General features: G+C 34.1%; 2 protein-coding genes across 2 annotated transcripts; both read left to right on the top strand.

Moving 5' to 3' along the window:
* Positions 1-2,027: 2,027 nt before the first annotated feature.
* On the top strand, positions 2,028-10,356 carry LOC111398288 (calcium-dependent protein kinase 13-like). Its single transcript, XM_023025210.1, has 7 exons — positions 2,028-2,950; positions 4,727-4,870; positions 5,096-5,248; positions 5,973-6,088; positions 6,223-6,390; positions 9,637-9,867; positions 9,943-10,356. The coding sequence occupies exons 1-7, from the start codon at positions 2,320-2,322 to the stop codon at positions 10,087-10,089; spliced, it is 1,590 nt and encodes a 529-aa protein (XP_022880978.1). The 5' UTR covers positions 2,028-2,319; the 3' UTR covers positions 10,090-10,356.
* Positions 10,357-17,569: 7,213 nt separating this feature from the next.
* LOC111406355 (probable 2-oxoglutarate-dependent dioxygenase At3g111800) lies at positions 17,570-21,072 on the top strand. The gene is made up of 3 exons (XM_023035770.1): positions 17,570-18,115; positions 19,541-19,871; positions 20,824-21,072. Exons 1-3 carry the CDS (start codon positions 17,619-17,621, stop codon positions 21,070-21,072), a joined length of 1,077 nt encoding a protein of 358 aa, XP_022891538.1. The 5' UTR covers positions 17,570-17,618.
* Positions 21,073-23,948: the final 2,876 nt, after the last annotated feature.

The following is a 23,948-nucleotide window of genomic DNA, read 5'->3' as shown; positions in this document are numbered from 1 at the left end:
TAGTAGTTGTCTAGTTGAAAGTCGAAACTTTTAAAAATAATATAGTTTTTGCATTTTGAGAATTTGAAAAACTTATAATTACTATAGGAAATTATTAAATAAATATAATACTTTATAATTTTAGGTGTTTGGTATTTATCATTTTAATTATCAAATAATTTTTAGAATTAATAAGTATTTAAAGTAATAATAAAAATTAAGTTACATCTTTTACGCTAAGGCCTCTCCTAGGCTCGTAAACTTAAAACTTGACTTCCATGCTTAATCACGATTTATGTTTTTTAGAACACTGCGTAAAGTTAGAGATTTAGGGAAAATCCATAATTTATGAGCCAAACTTTGTTCTCCAAAATTCGGCGAAATTCCAAGTTCATTCTTGCTTTTGTGGATTAACATTGAAGTCTAACTGTGGTGTGCTGAGATCGTTGTAGATTAGATATAGAATCATTTGAGTTAATTGTAACAGTCAATTGTATAATTTTGTAACAAATTCTTCATAAACACTAAGGGATTGCTTGGGAGTTTTGAAGTACCGGTTACGAGTGTTTTTTAAAATTATTGATTTTGAGCATTTATGAGCGGACCAATTTTGAGTGGTTTTAGTAGTGCTTTTAAAAATTGTTCAATTTATACTTGGGAATTCGTTATCCATAGAATTTTGGTTTGACACTGCTTCACACCTAAAATAAAAATAAGGGAACTACGTCTGAATTAAACTTGGATATAGAAGTATTCTTTCTTATGAAAAGTTTTTAAAAGAATAAAATTACATGTACGTTCATTAATGATTTTTCAGTTTATACTAATCAATGAAATCTCTTTTACTTGTAAGTGATACTTTACTTATAAGTAATTTTTTTTACATATAAGTTAACATTTAACTTAAAAATTTAATAAAGTTAAATATTTAATTAAAATTTTAAGTTAGTATTTTTCACTTATAAGTAAACTTTACAATTATAAGTTGCTTTTGTACTTTTTAAATTACTTTTAAGTTTTTTTTTATACTTTATTAGTGAATTTTTAATCTTATTATTATGTTTATTTTTTTTAAAAAATTACACAAAAATGATTTTTTTTAGTCTTATAAGTAATATTTTACGTATAATAATTTTTAAATTACAATGCAATTTTTTTTGTGTATAAATAATTTTTTTCGTTAACATAATTTTAATTTCAAACTAATTTGAACACAATATGTTGGTTGAAAACAATTATTTTATAGAGGGTAAAATTAGTAAGAGAATATGAGAAACATTAAAGAAATTGTTGATTTGTTGAGTTAAGTTAACCAGTCAAAATTATTTTACATCAATTTTGGGTGATTTTTAAACTATTCAAAATCAATGTCCAAAAAACCTAATAAACACTTGCATCAATTATTCGAAAGAATATCTTTATTGAGCGTTTTAAAATTGGATTGTCTTGTAGAAGTTGGTGTTTAAAATTTGAATAATACTATTTAGCTCAACTGGGGTTTGGCTAAATGGCATTTCTTTTAAAATTTGGGTAAAGTCATTTGTATACTTTAGGGAAAATAATGCATTTTGAATAATAGATTGATGGAGAATAGAGAATGCGTGGTTAAAAATTAAAAAAACGTTTTGAATTTACGTGTAATATTATTTTACTAAAAATGTGTGAGTGAAAATGAATTTTGAAATAAATGAGAATCAAACAAGAGCTTATTTATTACACTATTGTTGATATTTACTTTGTTGTCAGCAAATAATTGGTTGAAAAGTTATTTTTTTAAGCTGTCAAATTGAATAATGCCATGTTACAAAATGTAAACCGCGACAAATTTCAACACTTTGATGGATTGTTAAAATTTTCAGTTACAAAAAATAAAATAAAATTCACGCCACCTGTCAACACGCTATTGGACAATAAAGAAATGAACATGAGCTAGCAATCAGGGTATCCTCTCTTTCCACTTCCAATAGTTAGAGTCAACCGACAAATTCACACACATACACACAGTAATGGGTACACCTATACGTACAACTCTGCTATTTTTCATAATTTTTTATTCGCAATTAAAAACTGAAAAAGAGCTTCTACTCTGAGAAAAGCATCTGAGAAAACTTTTCCGTGCTTACCACTAATTGCACTGAAATCTTTTCCCTTTTCACACACACTAAAAAACGCACTCTCTGTGAGAAATTATCTCACAGGTTTTGTGACCTATGCTGTAATTTACTCTATATAGGGTTAGGATTCTACATTTCAATCATGTGATACACTAGCTACGGGTTAGGTTTTGGTTTTTTCGGTGGAAAATTACTTCAAAACTGCTTAAACTCGTACAAGATTTGAATGGGGAACTGCTGCAGATCTCCGGCGGCAGTCGCCAGAGAAGATGTGAAGTCGTCTAATTTTTCAGGGCACGATCAAGGCCGGAAGGAGAAGTTCGGCGCTGGTAACAATAAAAAGGCCATCACGGTATTGAGTGATGTTGAGAAGGAAAGTATTGAGGAGAAGTATTTAGTTGATAGGGAGCTCGGCCGTGGGGAATTTGGGGTTACTTATTTGTGCATTGATCGGGACACGAGGGATCTCTTGGCCTGCAAGTCGATTTCGAAGAGGAAGCTGCGGACGGCAGTCGATGTGGAGGACGTGAGAAGAGAGGTGGCGATAATGAAGCATTTGCCCAAGAATTCGAGCATTGTGAGCTTGAAGGAGGCACGTGAGGACGAGAATGCTGTGCATTTGGTGATGGAGTTGTGTGAGGGCGGGGAACTGTTCGATAGGATTGTGGCACGGGGGCATTACACAGAACGGGCAGCAGCAGCTGTCACCAGGACGATTGTGGAGGTGGTGCAGCTTTGCCACAAGCATGGCGTGATCCACAGGGACTTGAAGCCGGAAAATTTTTTATTTGCAAATAAGAAAGAGAACTCTCCCCTTAAAGCAATCGATTTCGGTTTGTCTATCTTCTTCAAGCCAGGTAAATAAATAGTTGTAGTTGCTTCACGATTATGTTTGATGAGGTTATGTGGTTAACTATATATTAACTGTTTGATTAATTGATGCATTTGTCCTATAATGTAGTATATGCACAAATGTTGCATTTGTTTGCACTTTGCTGATTTATATATAAAATGATTTGTCGATTTTCTTTGTGATTTTATTTGTGTAACCAGATGAGTTTGAAGGGAAAGAATTGTAATGGATGATTTATATGCACATAACAAGATGATAGTTCAATTACCAGAATAACAGATAATAAGAGTAATCGGGCAACCCCTGGGTAGTAGGCCAGGTTCACTGAGCTCAAGGAGTTTTGCCTTCTTCATACTAGGCCATCATTTTGAGCCTTAAAGCTAATGCCTTCGGTGCCTTTATTAAGACTTACACATTTGGAAGGGGAAGTTTGGATGAAGCTCTAAGAGTTGGCTTTTGACTCTACTGCCTGTTAAATTAGATTGGGTTTAAAGTCCCTTTGGGGAAGAAAAATTTCTGTTTCCATGGCCTCTTCACTTGTTTGTTTCTTGTGAAACTGTTACCAGAAATGACGTGAAATAGGCTAGGCCCTTATTATGATCATATAAGAACTCAAATAATAGTTATATTTCTTTTTTCAATTGAGTTCTCTTATCGTCTCTTCAAATCAATCATGTATATAAAAATAAACTGCACAAATATGTACTGTGTTGGAAACAACTCTAAATTAGACTATTTGGGTAAAATTTTGTTTGTTTACCCTTTCTTGGTGTACCCTTTGTTATGTAGACTCAAATCAAGGATGTTTGACGTACAATTGTATATTTGGGTTATGATGTCCCGATATGAAATATTGCAGCTATGATGCGGGACATGTGTGTCTAAAACGACACGTGTTGGACATGTTGACACAATTTTTCAAAAAAGTAATGACATGATATGTCATTAACCCGATGATTATCATATTGTGTTTATTTTCTTATAGCGTGGCAGGTATTGACATTTAGGAATTATGATTGATATCATTTGGAGTAGCTCAATGTTGATGCCAACAACATTGTAATGGACAACTAGAATTTAGTGAACTGGATTTGTTTTTCTGGTTGACTCCCTGGAACCATTAAAGGCTGCTGGAAAATAGAAATTGTGCTAACCATGCACTTCTTAGTGGGGAGCCACCAACTCGCAGAAGGAAAAGATAACTGGAAATTGAACTATCTCCCACATAGATACCTGAATCTAACAGATACTCAATATTTCTCCTTTGATTTTGATGCCTACCTTCATCACCTCATCTCACCTACGTTTGTATTGATGAGAAGCCAGTCTTCTCCTCCAAAAGGGATCAATTTTGAAACATTTCCACTGTATAGGATTCTATCATTTATTTCTCATCTCACTGATCTTCTTTAAGAATGTTAGATAAGATAGTATGAAGCTTATGCTGTATGGAAATTGTAGGCGGAAATGTGAGGAAGGCAAAAAATTGTAACAATAATCTTATGTGTAGGAATTCAATAGAATGATTGTTTAATGCATTGACAGATATACCTGATTTCTCCTTGTCCTTACTGCTCATATAACTACTTCTTACTTTGTAATATATTTCAGTTTTATGTACTTGATCTAAGGGTGCACAGTAATGGTTTGTCTCAAAAGATCTGATTCTATACTAGTTGCTGATTTGTATCTATTGTCATAAATTCAAACATGTATCTTGTATTGTATTGATGCTGTCATGCATTTATGAAGCTAACTTGTACTAATCTTGAAATTCTAGGCGAAAAGTTCTCTGAAATTGTGGGAAGCCCTTATTATATGGCTCCAGAGGTGCTCAAGCGAAGTTATGGACCAGAGATAGATATATGGAGCGCAGGAGTGATTCTCTATATTTTGCTATGTGGTGTTCCTCCATTTTGGGCTGGTAATTTGAATTCTCTGTAATAGACCCCTCCTCTGTGCTAGTGGAATTTGCATTTTAATTTTAATTTTTTTTTAATTTCTTGGGAGATTAATATAGGCTAATAGATTAGCTTATCTCAATACTAAATACATGCTTTTTCTTAGTTCTCATGTGGCTTCCATTTGCTTTTATGATAAAAATGCAGAAATGAAAAATCATTTGTCTAAAAGGTATTTTTTTTCTCAGAATCTGAACAAGGTGTTGCCCAGGCCATTATACGTGGGAAAATAGACTTTGAGCGGGAACCCTGGCCGAGTATTTCAGAGAGTGCCAAAAATCTAGTACGACAAATGTTGGAGCCAGATCCCAAGCTTCGACTTACTGCAAAACAAGTTCTTGGTAAGTTAGCTTTTATGTCTCCTTCGTTGTTTGGTTAGTGAATCTAGAATATGCATTGTCAACGAAATCTTATTAAATCTATTTAGTTCCGAAATCACGTTGTTGAAACACTATCACCTGCTTTTGGTGAACAGAAAGTAGTTCTTATCATTTTGGCAATCATTTTTTATTGTCTACTTGCCTTGTGAATATAAAAACTAACTACTAAAGCTTCCAATTTGAGTGGAATATTATTTGATATAACATTTTGAAAGAACGAAGTACAATTACCTTGTTTGATACACTTTCTCATGCTTTTGTTGAACAGGAACCAGTTCTTATTCTCTTAACAATCACTTTTTATTCTGGTTGCTTTGTGAATGTAAATGTATGTGGTAATTGTTATGACCTCATATTTGAGTTGAATATATTTTGATAAAATGGTTTAGAAGTACAGTTTTGCTCATTTTATCATATAAATGATTCTGAGGTTCCTATTCAAAAAGTAAATTTTTTGTAACCAGAAAAGGAAATCTTAATAAAAACGTTATTTCAACAGTTCATTTCATATTATGAATGTCGGGAGAAATCAGGCACCGTCAATTAGTTGTATCTTCTGGAAATGTTATCCACACAGATTTTCTTGTGGTTTAAGACGAATGGAAAAACTTACTGTGGCGCTTGAGTATTCATTTTGATGCTTCCTATGATTTCGCTCAATGATTGATGGTTTCTCTGTTCACAGAGCATCCTTGGCTTCAAAATGCAAAGAAGAACTCAAATGTTCCTCTTGGGGATGTTGTCAAGTCGAGACTCAAGCAGTTCTCATTGATGAATAGGTTCAAAAGGAAGGCTCTGAGGGTTGGTTGCCGAAGACTCATACATTATATATATATATATATATATATATATATATATATATATATATATATATTCTCAAGCTTTTCCCAATTAGCGTGTTTCTGGAAATACTAAAACTCTTATTTCTTTTATAGGTTATTGCTGATTTCTTGTCTAATGAAGAAGTTGAAGGCATCAAAGAGATTTTTGCAAAGATAGACACCGATAATGATGGCATTGTGTCAACTGAAGAACTAAAGGTTGGATTGCAAAAGTTCAATTCACTGTTGGCGGAGTCTGAAGTACAGATGCTTATCGAAGCTGTAAGTTGATTACCTGAACTACCCAGCTATAGAACACTTGATTTTTTAATTAAATTTCTCTTTGACTAAAATGATTAGTATAGAGTTTGTGTAATATAGCCTTGAGGGTTCATATGCTTTATATTGGCACGATATTATTCTATTCTTCATCAAGGTAGGGGAAATAAGTAAATAATATCAATGCTGAAAATTGATCTAATTTTCTTTTACGAGGTTTTGGGGATTTATAGGAAAGAAGGATTGAAAAAATGAATAGAAGAGTAAGGTAGGGAAAGAAGAGGAGGAGGCAGAGAATCTTGTTAATTGTGTGTTTTGGGCTTGGCAGTGGAAGGGGTGGGATTGAGTTAGCGGTTCTTTTCTTTTGATTGAAATGAAAAGTGAAGAAAAGAACGAAGGTGATATGGTTTTATATTTTATGAAAGCATAGACCGATTGAATCTCAATAACCCAAGGCATGCCTTTAAAATCTTCCCACTTTTCAATATTCTTTGTAAAAGAAAATTCACCCCTCCTTTCCATATATAATTATATTGATTTGCATTTCAATCTCTCCAATCTTATTTGCGACTGAGTTTAATTTTTTACCTCTATATCTGTGCTGATAATCATAATTAACTTCCTAAAGATAGCTTACATACTGTACTTGTGACATGAATTATGTTCCTCTACAATTTTAAAGATTTTGGAAATTTTTTTAAACAGATGTCTGTATTTTTTGGAGAGTAGCTATGTAAATTTTGACTAGTTATATAAAAAGGAATTTATCGGTTTTGATTAAACACATTTTGCATCAGTAATTGATCTCTTGTTAATCAAACCATTATTTTATGTGAATTTTAATAGGAAGAAAATGGTGAAATACAAATCTGTCACATTCTTTGACCTGTACTGTTTAACTATAACCACCACTCTGCTTCTGTGATGTCTCACTTATGAATACACTCACACGCACACATGGGTTTACTTCCCTGTAAACAGACGTTGGAATACAGAGATGATATCCGTCATCATTTTAAATCTACTTTTTGCATCAGTAATTGATCTCTTGTTAATCAAACCATTATTTTATGTGAATTTTAATAGGAAGAAAATGGTGAAATACAAATCTCTGTCACATTCTTTGACCTGTACTGTTTAACTATAACCACCACTCCGCTTCTGTGATGTCTCACTTATGAATACACTCACACGCACACATGGGTTTACTTCCCTGTAAACAGACGTTGGCATACAGAGATGATATCCGTCATCATTTTAAATCTACTACCATAGTAACCTTCTCCTACTTTGTGAAAACTCCAAATACTAGTTAAAAATTAAAAACATGTGGTATTGAACGAAAACTAACTTATGCATATCGAGTTTTAAAATCCAACTAAAAAAATTCAATCGGAACTCCATTTTGTTTGTTGCCGAGGTTTTGAAATGGAAATATATTAAGGTTATGTTTGAGCCCCATTATCCGTGAATATGAATTTTGTAATATTGATTTTTTTGGAGAATGTGTGGTTAAAAAATTGGAAAAGTTTTAGGTTTATGTGCAAAATTATTTTATTAGAGAATGTATGGTTAAAAATGAGTTTGGAAAAAAATGAATTTTTGGATAATGGGGTTCAAACAAGGGCTAAATATTTTGGGAATAATGGTAGAAGTGGAGTCGTTTATTGTGGGTTCAGGCGAAATTCAGTAACACAACAAGCTAAGCCTCATCACACATGGTTTAGCTTGTTATTCGTTGATAACATCCTCAAATGTGAACAGCCAATTTCTAATATCACGCTGTCAGTAAAATGCCTTCAATGATGCATAAGAAAATTATGGATGGGAGAATTTGGGTTGCGTGTTGTAAGTGTTTGCAAAGAAGACCTCAGTTTTTTAATCCCCACATCCCCGCCCACCACACATGCATACAATAAGAAAAAGAAAAAAAAAATTAGCGCTATAATGAATGGAACAAGGGGGATTGATTTGTCCCTTTGGGCTGCCTGAGGTATTGGAACAGAACGGTAAGTCTGTTGCCTTGACCATCAAAGTTCCACTAGTTACATAGAATGCTTTATAAATTGCTTTGGCAAGAGCGAGGAGGGAGACAGAGATGCGATGTTTGATTTATTCATAAAAGTTTAAAATTGAATTGAGAACTATAAAATTCATGAATAAGCTATTAAAGCTTCCCAGGCTTGCATAGGCTGCAAACTGATTGGACATGGATGGATGGATATGGCACCCAACCTTACAAAGTTTGCGGAGATCGAAATGTGGATTTGCATCTGAATTGAACTTTAATCTTGTTATCCGAATTTGTTCAATAGAAGTTTGAAGTCAAATGTGAGTTTGACTTGAAAAATTATGATCTTCACGAATAAACATCTATTCATGTTTTAAAATGTTTAGTTACAAGCATGTTAATTAGGTAGTAGGTTAGATCTTAACTAGGTAGATCGATAGCAAGACTGAATTGATCGAATTATTGTTGGACTTGTCCTGACCTCGTGAGTTACAAAGTTTGTGGTTTCATTCATGGAATCCATGGACTATAAACACACAATTGAAACCCGCCTTAAGGCCTTCCTCATAGTGAGGGGTGCAAAGAATGCATCAAGGTGTTGATTTTGGGACAGTTTTTGGTGGTACAACCCTCACAACATCGCTTCAAGGCTTGTTGCCCACAAAGCATAAAAAGTTCTTATTGACTAATTTTTATGATAGTACACGACCAACTACAATATAAAAAATTGTGTCTCTCATAGACTCACTTTGGGAAGAGTCTGCTGCACCCAACAACTAAAATAATAATTTCTTTATAGGTTCTTCTTTTGTTGGTTTGCACACTTTAAATTGTTCTGTTATCAATTTTGAAGATTGTTTATGATGTATTATGAGCTTATTTTGAATTTAAATAATTTTTTGACCTTTTTTTGTTAATGCCTCACCTCATGAAGAAAAAAAGTCTCAGTTCCTAATTAGTCGTTTTTAAACATTGATGAAATCCGCACCACAACCTGATTATCTGCCCAAGTTTTGTTATTCTAGGTCTTTAGTTGGATGAGAAATGGAGAATTTATGCTTGAACACACCTTTAGTCTTAGATATAAAAGTGTAGCCAAGCGTTGGTAACCCATAGTTACTTCCTGTCATTTCAAAAAGGATAGAGAGAGGAGGAGGAATCTTTTCTTAGAATGCTCTCTTTTTCATTTGATGCCATCTCTCATTCTCCCATATATGAAAATTCTTTGTTGCTTCCAGGTTAATACAAATGGTAAAGGAACCTTGGACTATGGGGAATTTGTTGCCATTTCTCTCCATCTGCAGAGGATGGCCAATGATGAGCATCTTCATAAAGCATTCTCCTATTTTGACAAGGATTGTAATGGTTACATTGAGCCTGATGAGCTCCGAGATGCCTTGATGGAAGATGGAGCAGATGATTGTACAGATGTAGCAAATGACATTTTCCAGGAGGTTGACACAGACAAGGTATGTAACAAATCCTCTTGATTGATATGAAGTACCAGATGAATTTACTCTCACTTAATTCCATTATGAATACAGGATGGACGTATCAGCTATGATGAATTCGTGGCCATGATGAAAACGGGGACTGATTGGAGAAAGGCTTCTCGACATTACTCAAGAGGGAGATTCAATAGTTTGAGCATAAAATTGGTGAAAGATGGTTCTATTAACTTGGGTGAGTAAATATACACAAATGGACCATTGCATTCATCTGTGTAAAGTAGGGAGTCACGCATGTATATCATGCTTGTTTTCATTATTTCCAATTGATTGGTGGCTTATAAGGATTTTGGATGAGGGCAAGCGCATCTGATTAGCCTCTTGAAATTGATTCAGTAGTACAGTCTTGTAGCCCTCTAGTATGTCACACACGTTTCTATCAAAATCTCGAATTGTTTCTTGTTGGACGAGTTGAAATTTGAAATTTGTTATTGCAGTATATATTTGTGCTGAAGAACTTGACTTGAAGCTCATTTTCAGTTTGTGCATGATACATATTTTTCTCCCTATTTGTGATTTCTTCTTCCCCTTCTCCCATCTCAAAGTTCTTGAGCGGACCGTAGCGAACCGATATGCACATTGCGTTTTTTGTTTTTGCTTATGGCTGAAAAGATATAAAACATGCTGTTCTTGAATGCTTGGTGGTTCATTTCTATCAGATTTTACTTGGTGCATGTTTGGCGGTTCATTTCTATCTAATTATTATGCACTGTTTCTTTTTACATCTACCAACAAATTCAACAATTTGTGTCTATCAATGCTTCAACAAAAAGTTAATTCCTCTTCTAACGCCCTACTGTCAACCACCACCACCTTCTCGTCGTGGGTGGCGGTGGTGGGTGGTGGTGGTGTAGCAAGGTGTAGGAGATTAGGGGAAGGGGTGGTAGATTTGAAGTACTTGTAGACAAAATTAATATCTTATTGTTTAAGAATAAAATTTGGCAGTCGTTATTTACATTCACGATGGTTATATATCCATTCCACTCTATACCTATCCCTATTAAACTATTAAAATTTTAAAATTTTTTTATTTTCATTCACATAATATTTAAATATTGTCCTTATTAAATTCATTTATTTTAAAACATTATAGATCACACAAATTTTATATTCCACTTAAAATACATCCCTAATACAATATCAAAATTTTAAAAAATCACTACATTAATCTTTATTACGCATAACACCAACCTTCTCACAATTCAATATGGACCAAGAGAAATGCCCTGTACCATAGGACTTTTATAGGGCTCCTCACTGTGCAGGAGCCCCACATGTATTAAAAAAAATTTACACGGGCCCCCCCACGTATGTGTGTGGCCTGGTAGCACCCTAGTTCTGTAAGCCGAGCATGGCTCTTTGGACCAAATATTATAAGATGAGATTTTGTAAACCATAAAATCCCTATAACCATCGACACCCTCAATGTGTCGTGGACTTATTATTTTATTGAAACTGAACATAATAATTTCAAAGGACTCTTAGCATTCATTCCATTGAAAGGGGAAAAAAATTGACAAAGAGGTAATTCTCTGCAAAAGTGAACACTCAAGTTGACATTTACACAAAACAATAATGTTGATTGCTTTAGTATCGTACATAAATCATATGTTTTACTTAATAAAAATAGATAACCTCCCGATTACAAGAGCAATTTAATGGAAGCACCATGGATTGGAGTGAATAAGGAAATATCTGAAATGGTTTCTCACTTCATTTTGACATTCCTAGCATTCTAGGTTAATTCAAGATATTGGATAAAAAATGTGGTCCAGATCAGTTTATCTAGCGTTGTAAATTATCACAACCAGGCAAAGCCAGAGTTTTTCATTTTCAAAAATTCATTTCGGAGCATCGCTGAACAGATGAAATATAAATGGTATGTATTTCATCTAATGGTGTATCTTTTTCATTATTGATTTCAGTTGAAAATAATATTTTATGATTATTCGGGTTTTAGTTATACACAAATTCCAAAAGAATACAAAAATGTCCAAAAGAATTTAATAGAAATAAATATTAGTGGATGAATTTAGAACTATATATTTTTTATTTAATTTTATATATAACTATTTAAGTAAATTTACATAAGATCACACACACACACACACACACACTTATTTTTTGTTTGAATTCCTCCAAAAGGAGTAATACCTTGAGAGATTTTGTAATAAATAGGCTTGACGGCAAAGTGTACAAATCCGCCAACATTAGACTACGAAATTGTGAACCTTTATAATAAAGAAAAAGATCGTCAAGCTTGAAACTAAGAAACTGAGGGCAGTATTACCTAAAATTTGTGTTGAAATATAGAATTCTGTGGGGTCGATGGATATTTTAGTGAACATTTAGAAGCTTTCTTATATATGGTTAATGTTTAGCATCAATGTTCTAAAAGGGGCGACTAGTCCGTCTAGGAGGGTCGAAGAAAGCATACCCATCGGGGCAGTGCTTGTAAAATAGCTGTCAACCCTACATTGACCGTAAGGCGCACACAGACGTAACAACGTGCACATTTTGCATGGCAGGTAGCGTTTTCTTGTTTTAAAATTCAGCTATATAAGAAGGTCCATTGCTGCTAAACCTTAGCAAAAGAAAATAAATAAATAAATAAATAAATAAATAATAAAACTTAACCTAGGCCATGAACGATCCCAAATTTATGTAGGGAAAATTTCATATTTAAGGTGATTACAATACACAATTTCAAAATTAAAAAATAAGTTTTAAAACTTGAAAAATTAGATAATAATTAAATTTTATTAATTAAATAAATAATTAAAAAAGAATTAATTAGATATATTAATGTCACAATATTAAACAATTTAGTCACAGGTTATCAAAATAATTTATCACAAATTATTTTTTGTTCACAAATCAAAAAATTTATATGTTACAATTTATTCACCAATCAAAGATCAAAATTTTTATAGGTCACTATTTATTTATCGATCACAAACCATAAATTTTATAATTCACAAGTTATTTCACGGCTCAAATTATCAAATTAATTGATCACAAATTATTTTTTAATCACACATTATCGAATTAGTTGGTCACATCTTATCAAAATTTGTAAGTTTTGCAGCCATACAACAAATTTAAAAATGATTTATATGCCCTAAAAGCAAACTGAAATTATTATAGTAATTATATTCGCTTCACAATGATTGTTAAACTGCAACACATTTTAATTATCATGAAGGAACCCAATTTTTTACTCATTTTTGTACTCTGTCCCAACTTTTTTTGATCGCATTTTTATGACACTTTACTTAATTGGCTTGGAAGGTTGGACCATAAGCCTACTTCCAAGAATTAGGTTAATATGGCAACACAGAAGAAAGATTTGAAGATCAAGAAGAAATGGGAAGCGCAACCCATGTGATCTTATTTTGCTCTCAACACCTTTCTATACCAGCTGCGAATTTGCACTCTTCATTCTATAAAAGTATTAAATACATAGGCTTAGTTAAATTATGGATCTTATGAACGATTATGCAAAAAATGCTAGTAAGCAAACGATTTTCTTGGAAGAAAATAGTAAATGGTTTTTTCAATTTATAATTTATAATCAACTCAAAAGATGTGTGTGCACAACCATTTTTTCTCCTTCATATGAATCATATCGAAAGCCTTCTCCATAAGGACTGAGTCTTCCATGTCTTGGCCAGAGTTGAAATAAGCTTTAGAGAAGCGCTAAAAGAGATGGATGAAACTGATTTTCTTTTTTGAGAAATTCGAGATGGAACGATTGACAGATGTTGTTTTGATAGGGAGATATTCTCTATGGCCCTTCAAGTATCCTTCTTTTCCTTTTGAGATCGCAATAGCCAGCTAAGAAATATGGCATTAGATGCTTGGACATGATCATCCTAGAAAGATTTGATTCCAAGAGATGGATATCGATTATGAAGAGCTTGTTCATCCCTCCCCTACAGTCTTGATCCTCTCCATAGGTATTGCTCCACGGTACCAAATGCGAGTGAAAGAAGGGTTTATCTCTATTTGCTCCAAATAAAAGATATGTACGGAATACCTTGCTCGACTAAACAAATATAATATATGAAGATACCATATCTAAAGGGTTCTCGATGATAACACATAGAAATAGCCAAACCCTAGTTCCATGGGTTGATCAGTCATTAGGGAAACCTTCATCTGCCTTGAGGAATTGAACCGAAATAGTATCATAGAAGAAAGAGTAGTCACCAAATCAATATCCTTTTTTTTTGGCTTTGATGGAAAGGATGGCTGACACAAAAGAAACATCGACTTTATATAAGTCTATTAATCTAACAAGAAGAAGGCAGGCAATGTACATGGGAAGATCTTTATGTTCCGGTAGATTTCATTTCAGGAGAAGAAGAGGCCTAAGCCTTCCAAACATATTCATTAAGTTAATGTGCGGGAAGAGATGGGGTTAACCACATTAGCTATTTTAGGAGAAGAATCTTCAAGTTGCTCAACCACCGACTGGGAAGAGGCAAAGGCTCAATAGAGGAAGTGCATCATCAATTCTAAATTTCTTGCCCTTTTCTAAGGCTAAAAACATACCGAAAGCTCTCCTACTCGACCCAATGAAAGTACGTTCAAGATTCAACTCATTAGAAGAGGGGGCCTACTCTAAGCCAAGCAAGGATATGGGCTCCAAAGAAGAAAGAAGCCTATCTATCTCTATGCAGAAAACATAGTAGTGCTTTTACTCACTGAACTCAAACGTATCCAAGGGTTAGATGGGTTTGTACAATGAGCGGTAGACATCAAACATTCTATTGATTCTTAGTTTTTGGGTTGAAAAATCTCACGATCCAAATGGAAGCTCTTTACTTGCCTTAGCCTAGCAGATTATCGATTACCAGTGCCTTATTCCCAAGGCGTATTACATACATCAAAGCTATGGAGGACGATGCTAAAGTTGTTGATATGGAACTCAATAATTTTGTTGACTTTGAAGAGCGTGATTGTTTTTATTGTATTTTCTTCTTTTAAACCCTAGAAAGCACCTACTGAGTTACGTACGTAATCTCAAATTTCTCTGGACACGGATAATCTTTTATGCATCTAGGTTTATTAGAGGTTCGACTTCCTTTCGCCCATCTTTAATATTCAGGCCCTGAAAAATAAAGAAACTAAAATCTACAAGCATGGATGATTTTAGCTTTAGCTCTCTCTTTTTTCTTTAGAATATTTTCAAAAGACTCTCAATTTTTAAAAAGCATATTCTATTATTTGGAAAGCATTTATACATTTAGAGAGTTAAAATTTTGAAGTATTCCAACAAACTCTTTATATTTAACGCTTAATTTTACTTCTTCCAAAAAATATTTACTAATTTTCTCCATCTTTTATTTGAACTAGTTTTTTTTTCTAGATTATTTCATTATTTTACAACAATAAAAATTAAAACATTTTGAATGCATTTAATTATAGAGAGTGAGACTCTCTAAATTCAAAGGTTAATTCAAAGAATCTCTTGAAGCATGATTTTAAATATTGATTATTTAAGATACAGAACATTTTATATAAAAAGTCTCTTAAAAATGCTCTTAAACGTTGTATTTGCCTTATGGTATCTAGATCTTTATTTGTTTTAAAGATTTTTCTATGTTTGAATGGAAGACACCTCGAGAGAGTCAAGTCATTGTCATAATTATAGGCATATTTATGAGCTGGGGTTGGATCACATAATTTCCTACCAATTTCAGCATCAGATAGCTATTTCACATGACTATTGAATGTGTGGCTTTAATGTGTAACACATTATCATATTCGGATATAAGAGTCAGGGAAAAGCCTTTGAACAACCCCCTGGACATCTAGGGGGTTGGGGGTTGTTCAAGCAGCAGGGTCCTTGTCATATAACTTTATTGGGGGTTAGAATCTCAGTTTAGGTGGCACTAGATGATACGTTAAATGAAATATGAAATTAAATAACTTTTTTAATTCCACTCATCATATAATGTCGTATTAGCGCCACCTAGAATAGGGTTGAAATTTCGGTGTGACTAAATAGCATTACTCTTTGGATAATGATGCCCAAAATAATATTGGAGTCTATTTTGGTATTTATGATCTTTATTTGCATTAATGTACTGGTCGGTTGATTCCAAAAGGGCCATCTCTTAACAGTTCATGCATGTCTAGTTCTTTTCGTTGTCGCCTGTCCATCTCTATGGGATTGAAAAGACTGTAACAAGTGATCTAAATGATATATATAATTTTTATTTTATTTTTAAAATAGGTTATAAATAACCTATTTTTTGCTTTTGATTTTGTTGATCAAAATTCAATTGCAATCTTCTATGTATGGCTCGAAAAGCAAGAAATTTTTGGTTTATACATTTGAGGAGTAAATGGCTTCATCAGTATTTCCACCTCGAGCCCATACAATTGCATGTTTCATAATTTAAATGTACACACGACAATTGACCAATAATGTTACTTGTCATTTGAATCTATAAAAGTGGCATGTTTGATACATAAAAAGTACGCATGACAGTTCACCAATATTTTCCCGTCTCTAGAGTTCATACAAGTAGTATGTTTGATATATAAAACCTACAGACCATAATTCATCAATATTGTTACGTCTCTGGAGTTCAGACAAGTGGGCATGTTTGGTATATAAAAATGTATAATTGAAAGTTTATCAATACGGTTTTGATGTTTGTACACCGAGCTTGACAGCCCCCTCATAAGAGAGGGGGGCTTGCGTCCAATAAAAAAATTGCAGGCCCCTTTCGTGGGAGGGGGATTGTACATCGAGTTGTCAAGTTTAGTGTACGTATAGCAAAACCCTTATTAATATTATGAAGTGATGTGACATGTCTCCCTTTGTTAAACTCTATGAATCAGACATTTTTGAATAGCATTTTAAAAGTTTTCAAGGAAAATTTATAGGTAGCATTGTAAAAAGTTATAAGATTTTTAATATTAATCTGCTATTGTGTTGTTTGGACAAAAAACAAAATAAATAAAGAAATAATTCACAGTTTGGTGTAACCCTCACCAAACCCGATTCCTGATTTCATCAAACCACGAGTTAGAGGGTATGTTAGTTAGAATAATGTCACATGGGATGCGTGGGTCCAGTACGAATAAAATAATCCTGACCCTCATGTGTGTGTGCGGTCATCCACGCGGGTCGTGTAGCACAGCTGATGTTAGTTATCAATGTTATTTGTTTTATGCTTTCCCCACTATTTATTCTATTTGTTCTTTTCATATATAAAGATCCCATGCTTTCTTTAAATCCTCTAAATTATCACAATCTACGTGCACGAGTTTAAAGGAAATTTGATCACTTTGCTCTTATAATTTCACTCATATTTTAAGTTGATTATAAATTAATAGTCTACTTATCAATTTATTAATTTATCACAATTTCTTGCAAGTAATGCATGTTTAGATAGTGTTTTGTATCTAATAACCCACATGTTCCATGCATATATTCTTTATAAAAATATGGCACAAATCTGTGCAAATATATATCCAGTCAATGACAAAGAATTTTATTCCTAAATTTTGGGACAGTTACCATAAATTTCTCCCCAACTGTACGTAAAAATTATGGCACATGCTGGATAGAAATCATGCATTTAAACCCAGATTTACATCATTTTTCTGTCATTTCCCCTTTATCTCATAGCTATATAAATTCTTGGATTCTCAAATATTCTTAATTCCTCCATTACTTTCTTTGCATTACGATGAACTTCTTACAGAAATGGCCAGAACCAGTTGTCCCAGTTCAACATTTATCAGACAGTGGGATACGAGTAATCCCGGGACGCTACGTCAAGAAACCATCAGAAAGGCCGTCCAGTGTCGACTCAGCCGAGCCGGACATCAACATTCCGGTCATTGATCTACAAGAATTGTACTCGGACGACCACTTACTCCGCCGGAGGACTGCCAGCTTAATAGACAGTGCCTGCCGCGAGTGGGGCTTCTTCCAGGTGGTGAACCACGGTGTCAGCCACGAACTGATGGCGAGAACCCGAGAGGCCTGGCGTGAATTTTTTCACCTTCCTATGGCGGAGAAGAAAAAGTACGCGAATTCGCCGAGTACTTACGAGGGATACGGTAGTCGTCTTGGGGTGGAGAAGGGCATATCACTGGATTGGAATGACTATTTTTTCCTTCATTACCTTCCCGTGGCGATTAGGGACCGGAACAAGTGGCCTGCTCTCCCAGTTTCTTGCAGGTAAAAATTAACTTGTGCATATTCTTACTGATAGCCAACAGGTTTTCTTGTATTTTTCACGTGTAAATCTTACAACAAACTCATCCTTAAATTCAGTTTGTACGGAAAGATTGTCCATGTAATTATAAACCCACAAGTTAAGCACTAACTTCGTAACATGGAATGCATTTAGAGTTTTTACATTAATAAATAAGATTTTAGTTTTTTTTTTCTTCATTAATAATGTTTAGTACTGTCCAATAATTAATAGTGCTCGCACGCTCGCACATATACATACATGCACATTGTGGCTGCAGAACTGCTGCATGCAGAGATACGAATCACGGCTGAAAGCCTGAAAATGTGTGAAAATACACTACTTGGGTTCTTTTGATCAAAAGTATAATGATACCATGGACGGATTCAAGATTTTTGTTAGGGGGTTGAAATTAAAAAATCATGTAAAATTTAAATATAATATACGCGGACAAGGCAACAATAGTCCAATAATATCTTGTAATTATAAATATTATCAATAGTAATTAGTATGGTAAGGAATTCGAGGGTGAATTACCCAAATGGTTACTAAACTTTGTAAAATGTTTTTACGGGGTCATTAAACTTTAAAAATCATTCAATTCATCATTAAACTTTATAAAAGGTTCTCACAAGATTACTGAACTTTAAAAATTACCTAATTCATCATTGAATTTTGCAAAAAGTTTCCCAGGGATCACTAAATTTAGGGACCCCTCAGAAACATTTTGCAAAGTTCAGTGATCCCGTGAAAACCTTTTGCAAAGTTTAGTGATGAATATGGTGATTTCTAAAGTTCAGTGACTGACCCCGTGGAAACCTTTTGCAAAATTCAGTGATGAATTGGGTGATTTTTAAAATTCAGTGATCCTGTGAAAACTTTTTACAAAATTTAATGACCATTTGGGTAATCTACTCGGAATTCGAGCAACTGGCAAATTTAAGACAGGGAGCATGAATCTAATTATTAGCAAAACAATAATATAAAATGAAGGCTTTAAAATGTCAAATGTGGAATAAAACGCAATTGATTATGCAAGTAGAAACATCAAATAATATCTTAAAATTTAATGAAAACTGTTAAAATTTACCAATTCTTGTTTTCTTTCTTTTTTATTACTATTATGTGAAATTAAATTCGATAAATTCCATATTTTTGAAAAGGGAACCATTTTTGAAATCAATCACATCCCTTTAAAGAAAAATATATAAGAATTCAACCTTTTTTCTTTATAGTTGTCACATCACCTTTTACATGTCCATGTTTATGTCAATATTATTCACTCTTAGAAATGTAGAAATGATTGTCAAATATTATGCAAGATGATTTATCAATTGTTATGGATATGGGCCGGTCCAACCCCTATATCCGCCCATGATGTTACGTAATGAATCGTGGTGTTGTCGCAGGGAATTGATTGAAAAGTACAGTGAAGAAGTGGTTAACCTGGGTGAGAAGCTGATGAAGATTTTATCAGTGAATCTTGGACTGAGAGAGAACTATCTTTCCGAAGCTTTTGGAGGAGACGATAATGGTGCATGCTTGAGGGTAAACTATTACCCAAAATGCCCACAACCTGATCTCACATTGGGAATTTCATCTCATTCTGATCCTGGGGGTATGACCCTTTTGAACCCAGATGAAAATGTATCTGGACTCCAGGTCCGCCATGGCGCCATCTGGCTAACCGTGAACCCACTTCCTAATGCCTTCATCATCAACATAGGGAATAAGGTAGCGGTTGGTTTGCATTTTCATTTTCAAAACGATTTTTAGTTTTCCTCGAAAACGGCCCGTTTTTCGCGTTTTGAGCATTTTGGCAATTTATAACTGGAAACGCTCAAAATGATAAAAAATTGTTTTGCGTTTTCAGTTATAAATTTTAACTCGTTTTCAAAAACGACGAACCAAACTCGTTTTCGAAAATGGAAAACGGAAAATGGCCTGAAAATGGCAAACCAACCGCACCCTAATTATTTTCATCACCAGTAGATGATCGGTATGCAACTCCTCAGATGATGCATAATATCGATCATCCAATTCCGTGCCATCATCTTCAGCAATTGCTTGAAATTTAAGGTCCGCATTAAGACTAACCCCAACTCTTTCCGGTACATTTATCTGGTAACAAAAACTACCATCGTCTACATCATCATCCAAGTCATTTAACTGGCACTCAAGAGGCACCAATTCTTCATCCTCATTGTTTATAACTGTAATGCAAAAAACTAAAGTTAAGGTTTGCTATATATATATATATATATATTCAATCTTTCTTTCCTTTAACCTTCTATGGACATGTATGATTAATTTTTTTTTCTATTGATTATATTCCATTTATCTTTCTTTCTTTCTCTTATTATTTATCTCTATTTTCTATGAAAAAATTATATTGAATTCTTTTAGCTTTTTTTTTTCTTTTTCATTCATTTTTTTTATGATATGAAAATTTTATAATTAAATTTAATATATTGATTTTTATTTATTTTTAAAAGTAAATTAAATTAATAATATTGAATCGTGTATATATATATATATAAAAGATCTTCAAAAAAAAAAAAAAAGTCCATTAAAATCTTCAAAAGTCCAATTGAATTCACCCCCTTATACACTATTTGAATCTTAAGACATTTGCATTTTTCGATTAAATCCTCGGGCAGATTATAATTGATGCATGGTTAAACGTATGCAGGTGGTAAGCAATGGAAAATACAAGAGTGTAGAGCACAGAGTGATAGTGAATTCGGAGAAAGAGAGAGTGTCTCTTGCATTCTTCTACAATCCAAGGGGTGAAATGCCCATTAAACCTGCAGAAGAATTAGTCAGTGAAGAACATCCAGCACTGTATCCCTGCATGACTTTTGATGAATACAGACTCTATTTCAGGACAAGAGGTCCTTCTGGCAAAATCCAAGTTGAATCACTCAAATCCCATCCCTAGCTAATTGATTTGTTTTGCTTCTTAATTTCATCAAACTATAGCTGTATTTTGCACTCTTAACAGCTACTGTTTAAAGCTTAAAAGCCTTTTCCAGTCATCTTTTATGTGCACTTCTAGTCCCAATGTTCTACTCGAACATATTACAACTTGCAGTAAAATTATGCTCTACATCATCAAGAAACTTCCATTGCCATTAGCCACGGACTTGTGTTAAAAAATATGGGAAATAGATAACTTTCCTTAAAAGTGATCATTCCATGCATGCAAGGGGGAAAAAGTCATCATTCCCACCTCCCAAATTATGTTAATGGTTAGTATATGCTCACTAGCTGGGTTACAGTGTTAAATTTGATGCATAAGAGTACACAAAACAATTTTGCCTGGAAAAAAAAAACTTGTGCAGGCAATGAGCTGTAAGATGGGATAATACATACCTGCAGATGCCATAAAATGCCAACATTTTTCGGGTCAAATCAAGGGAAGGTAAGAGTCCTGAGCTTCTTAAATTCGAGCTCATTTCTATTTCTTTCTGTAACCTGGTAAAGAAATCTGATTACAACATGTTAGTTTCCAGATCATGACAATAGAACCTTAAGCTTGCTTCTTTCATCTTATGAATGTCTTCCAACTATCAACAAAGACAAGGAAAAAGACTATTTATTTCATGTCAAAAATATAAAACTAGTCACAGTTTGTAACATGTGAAACTTAATTCAAATACCCCTTCATTTGGTATGCAAGCAACTGCCAGCCATGCAAATCCATGCAAGATATAATGCAAAGCAACCATGCGAGTAATAAATAACATGCTGGATGTGGAAATACGAGGACTTGGTCATGGTCAAATTTGTTTCCAAGTCTGTTGATTTGTTTCAGTTCGAATAAGTCTTGTCGATTATTTTACCTAAGAGTAAAGCCAAACGACCCGCAAGGATGACCACACCGATGACCGCCCATTCACATGGATGCGTGGGTCCCGTGTGAATAAAATAATGTCCGACCACCCATGTGTGTGTATGCGTCATTCCCGATGTCAAAACCAATGTTCGTGTAGCATGGTTATTTTCCTAATCTGTAGCCTAATTTTAGTATTATTGTCCTCACTTTGAAGGCTATATAGCCTGAACATATTCAATAAATGGCAGCGAATTATTTGTTCAAGTGTCTCTCTTTTATTCTTCTTCTGCTCTCAACTCCAATCTTCTCTTTAGTACTGTTAATGTGTATACAATGTAAATGTTAGTTAGTCCTACATTGGTTAGAAAGGAAAACATTCCTCTCAAATTAGGTTATAAATATGATACCTCTCTTGTAAAAGAATCACACTATTCAATACAATTATCTTCTTTTTGTATTGTCTTATTTTCTCTCTTAAATTCAACTTGGTATCAGAGCTACTATTCTTAGTGTTCTCGATATATCAAGAGTTGAGTATGTTCTATGATTGCCACTATTAGTGGATCTTTTACATCAGAAAAACCTCTTGTATATCCTTTTCATACATGTTAGGTTGTTGCTATAGTCAGAGTCTTATTCTCCATCGACATCATCTCGTCACCACTCCATCAGTCATTTTCTGACCAGTTCAGTTCGATTCCTATTATTTTTATCTCTATCTCCTTTTAATTTCGTGCACATTATGGAGCATCTTGAGGCCTCACAACCTATTGCCATTGTCATGGAAGGACTCAACTACACTATATGGACTCAGGCTATGTCAAGCTTTCTTAAGGGCAGAAAGCTTTGGCGCTATGTTACTGGTGATATCACTGAACCAGAGAAAATTGCTGGAGAAGACAACACAAAATACATAGATCGTCTCGAAGAATGAGATAGCAAAAATCACCAAATTATCACTTGGATTCGCAACACATGCGTACGTTTCATCAGTCTCCAGTTTGGTAGATTCAAGACTGCCAAGTCACTATGGAATTTTATACAGAAACGCTACACCACCGCAGATCTGTCTCATCAATACCAACTTCTAGGCACTCTACATCGTATGCAACAACAGCCTGGGCAATCCATTAATAATTTCTTATTTGAGATGCACTATGTTTGGGATCAACTTGCTTCCTCGGAACCAGAGTTTACGGATGCCAACGATGCTAAAAAAATTTTTAACTATCGAGATCAGCAACACTTGGTTCTCTTTCTCATGGCCCTCACTAATGAGTTTGAGCATGTTCGTGCATCTCTCCTTCACCGCGCAGTCCCTTACCTACTTTAGATCAAGCTGTTACTGAACTTCTTTGGAGGAAACTCGTCTTACCCCTCGCAAGTCTATCTCTACAGATGCTTTCTTCGCCACTCCTAGAGGACCTCAACCAAGCAACAAAATACATCCATCTGGATCTTTTCAACCTAACAACAAAGGGCATCCATCTGGATCTTCAAGGTTCTGCAATTACTGCAAGAAACTAAGACACATTCTCTTGGAATGCCCGGTTTGAGTTTGCCAATTCTGTCAGAAGCAAGCCCTTGGTCATCTTCAGATTGATTGTTTCCAAAACCCCAATAGACACTCCCAACAACACATGTCTCGCGGTACTCCTTCTAGATCTGCCGCCACTACCGCTGAAGGTTCATCATCCACTACTACCAGTGAGACGTTTTCTGCTTCTGACTTAGAGGAAATTGTCAAACAAGTCCTTGCTCATTCTGGTAATTTACCCTCTACTGCTATGTCAGTCACCTCAGGTAATTTATCTTGGTTCTTTGACTCTGCATGTTGTAATCACATGACACCTAATTCCACTATATTTGCCACCAAACGTCTTGCTAATCATCCTACGACTATTCAAACTGCTGATGGTTCTTCCATGACCGTGAGTCATATTGGAAAAATCTCAACATTAAACACTTCACTTCCTGAT

Source organism: Olea europaea, chromosome 1 (genome assembly GCF_002742605.1).
Source record: "Olea europaea var. sylvestris chromosome 1, O_europaea_v1, whole genome shotgun sequence".
Lineage (NCBI taxonomy): Eukaryota > Viridiplantae > Streptophyta > Magnoliopsida > Lamiales > Oleaceae > Olea > Olea europaea.
The sequence above is the reverse complement of the archived record's forward strand: the minus strand, read 5'-3'. Positions and strand labels throughout refer to the sequence as shown.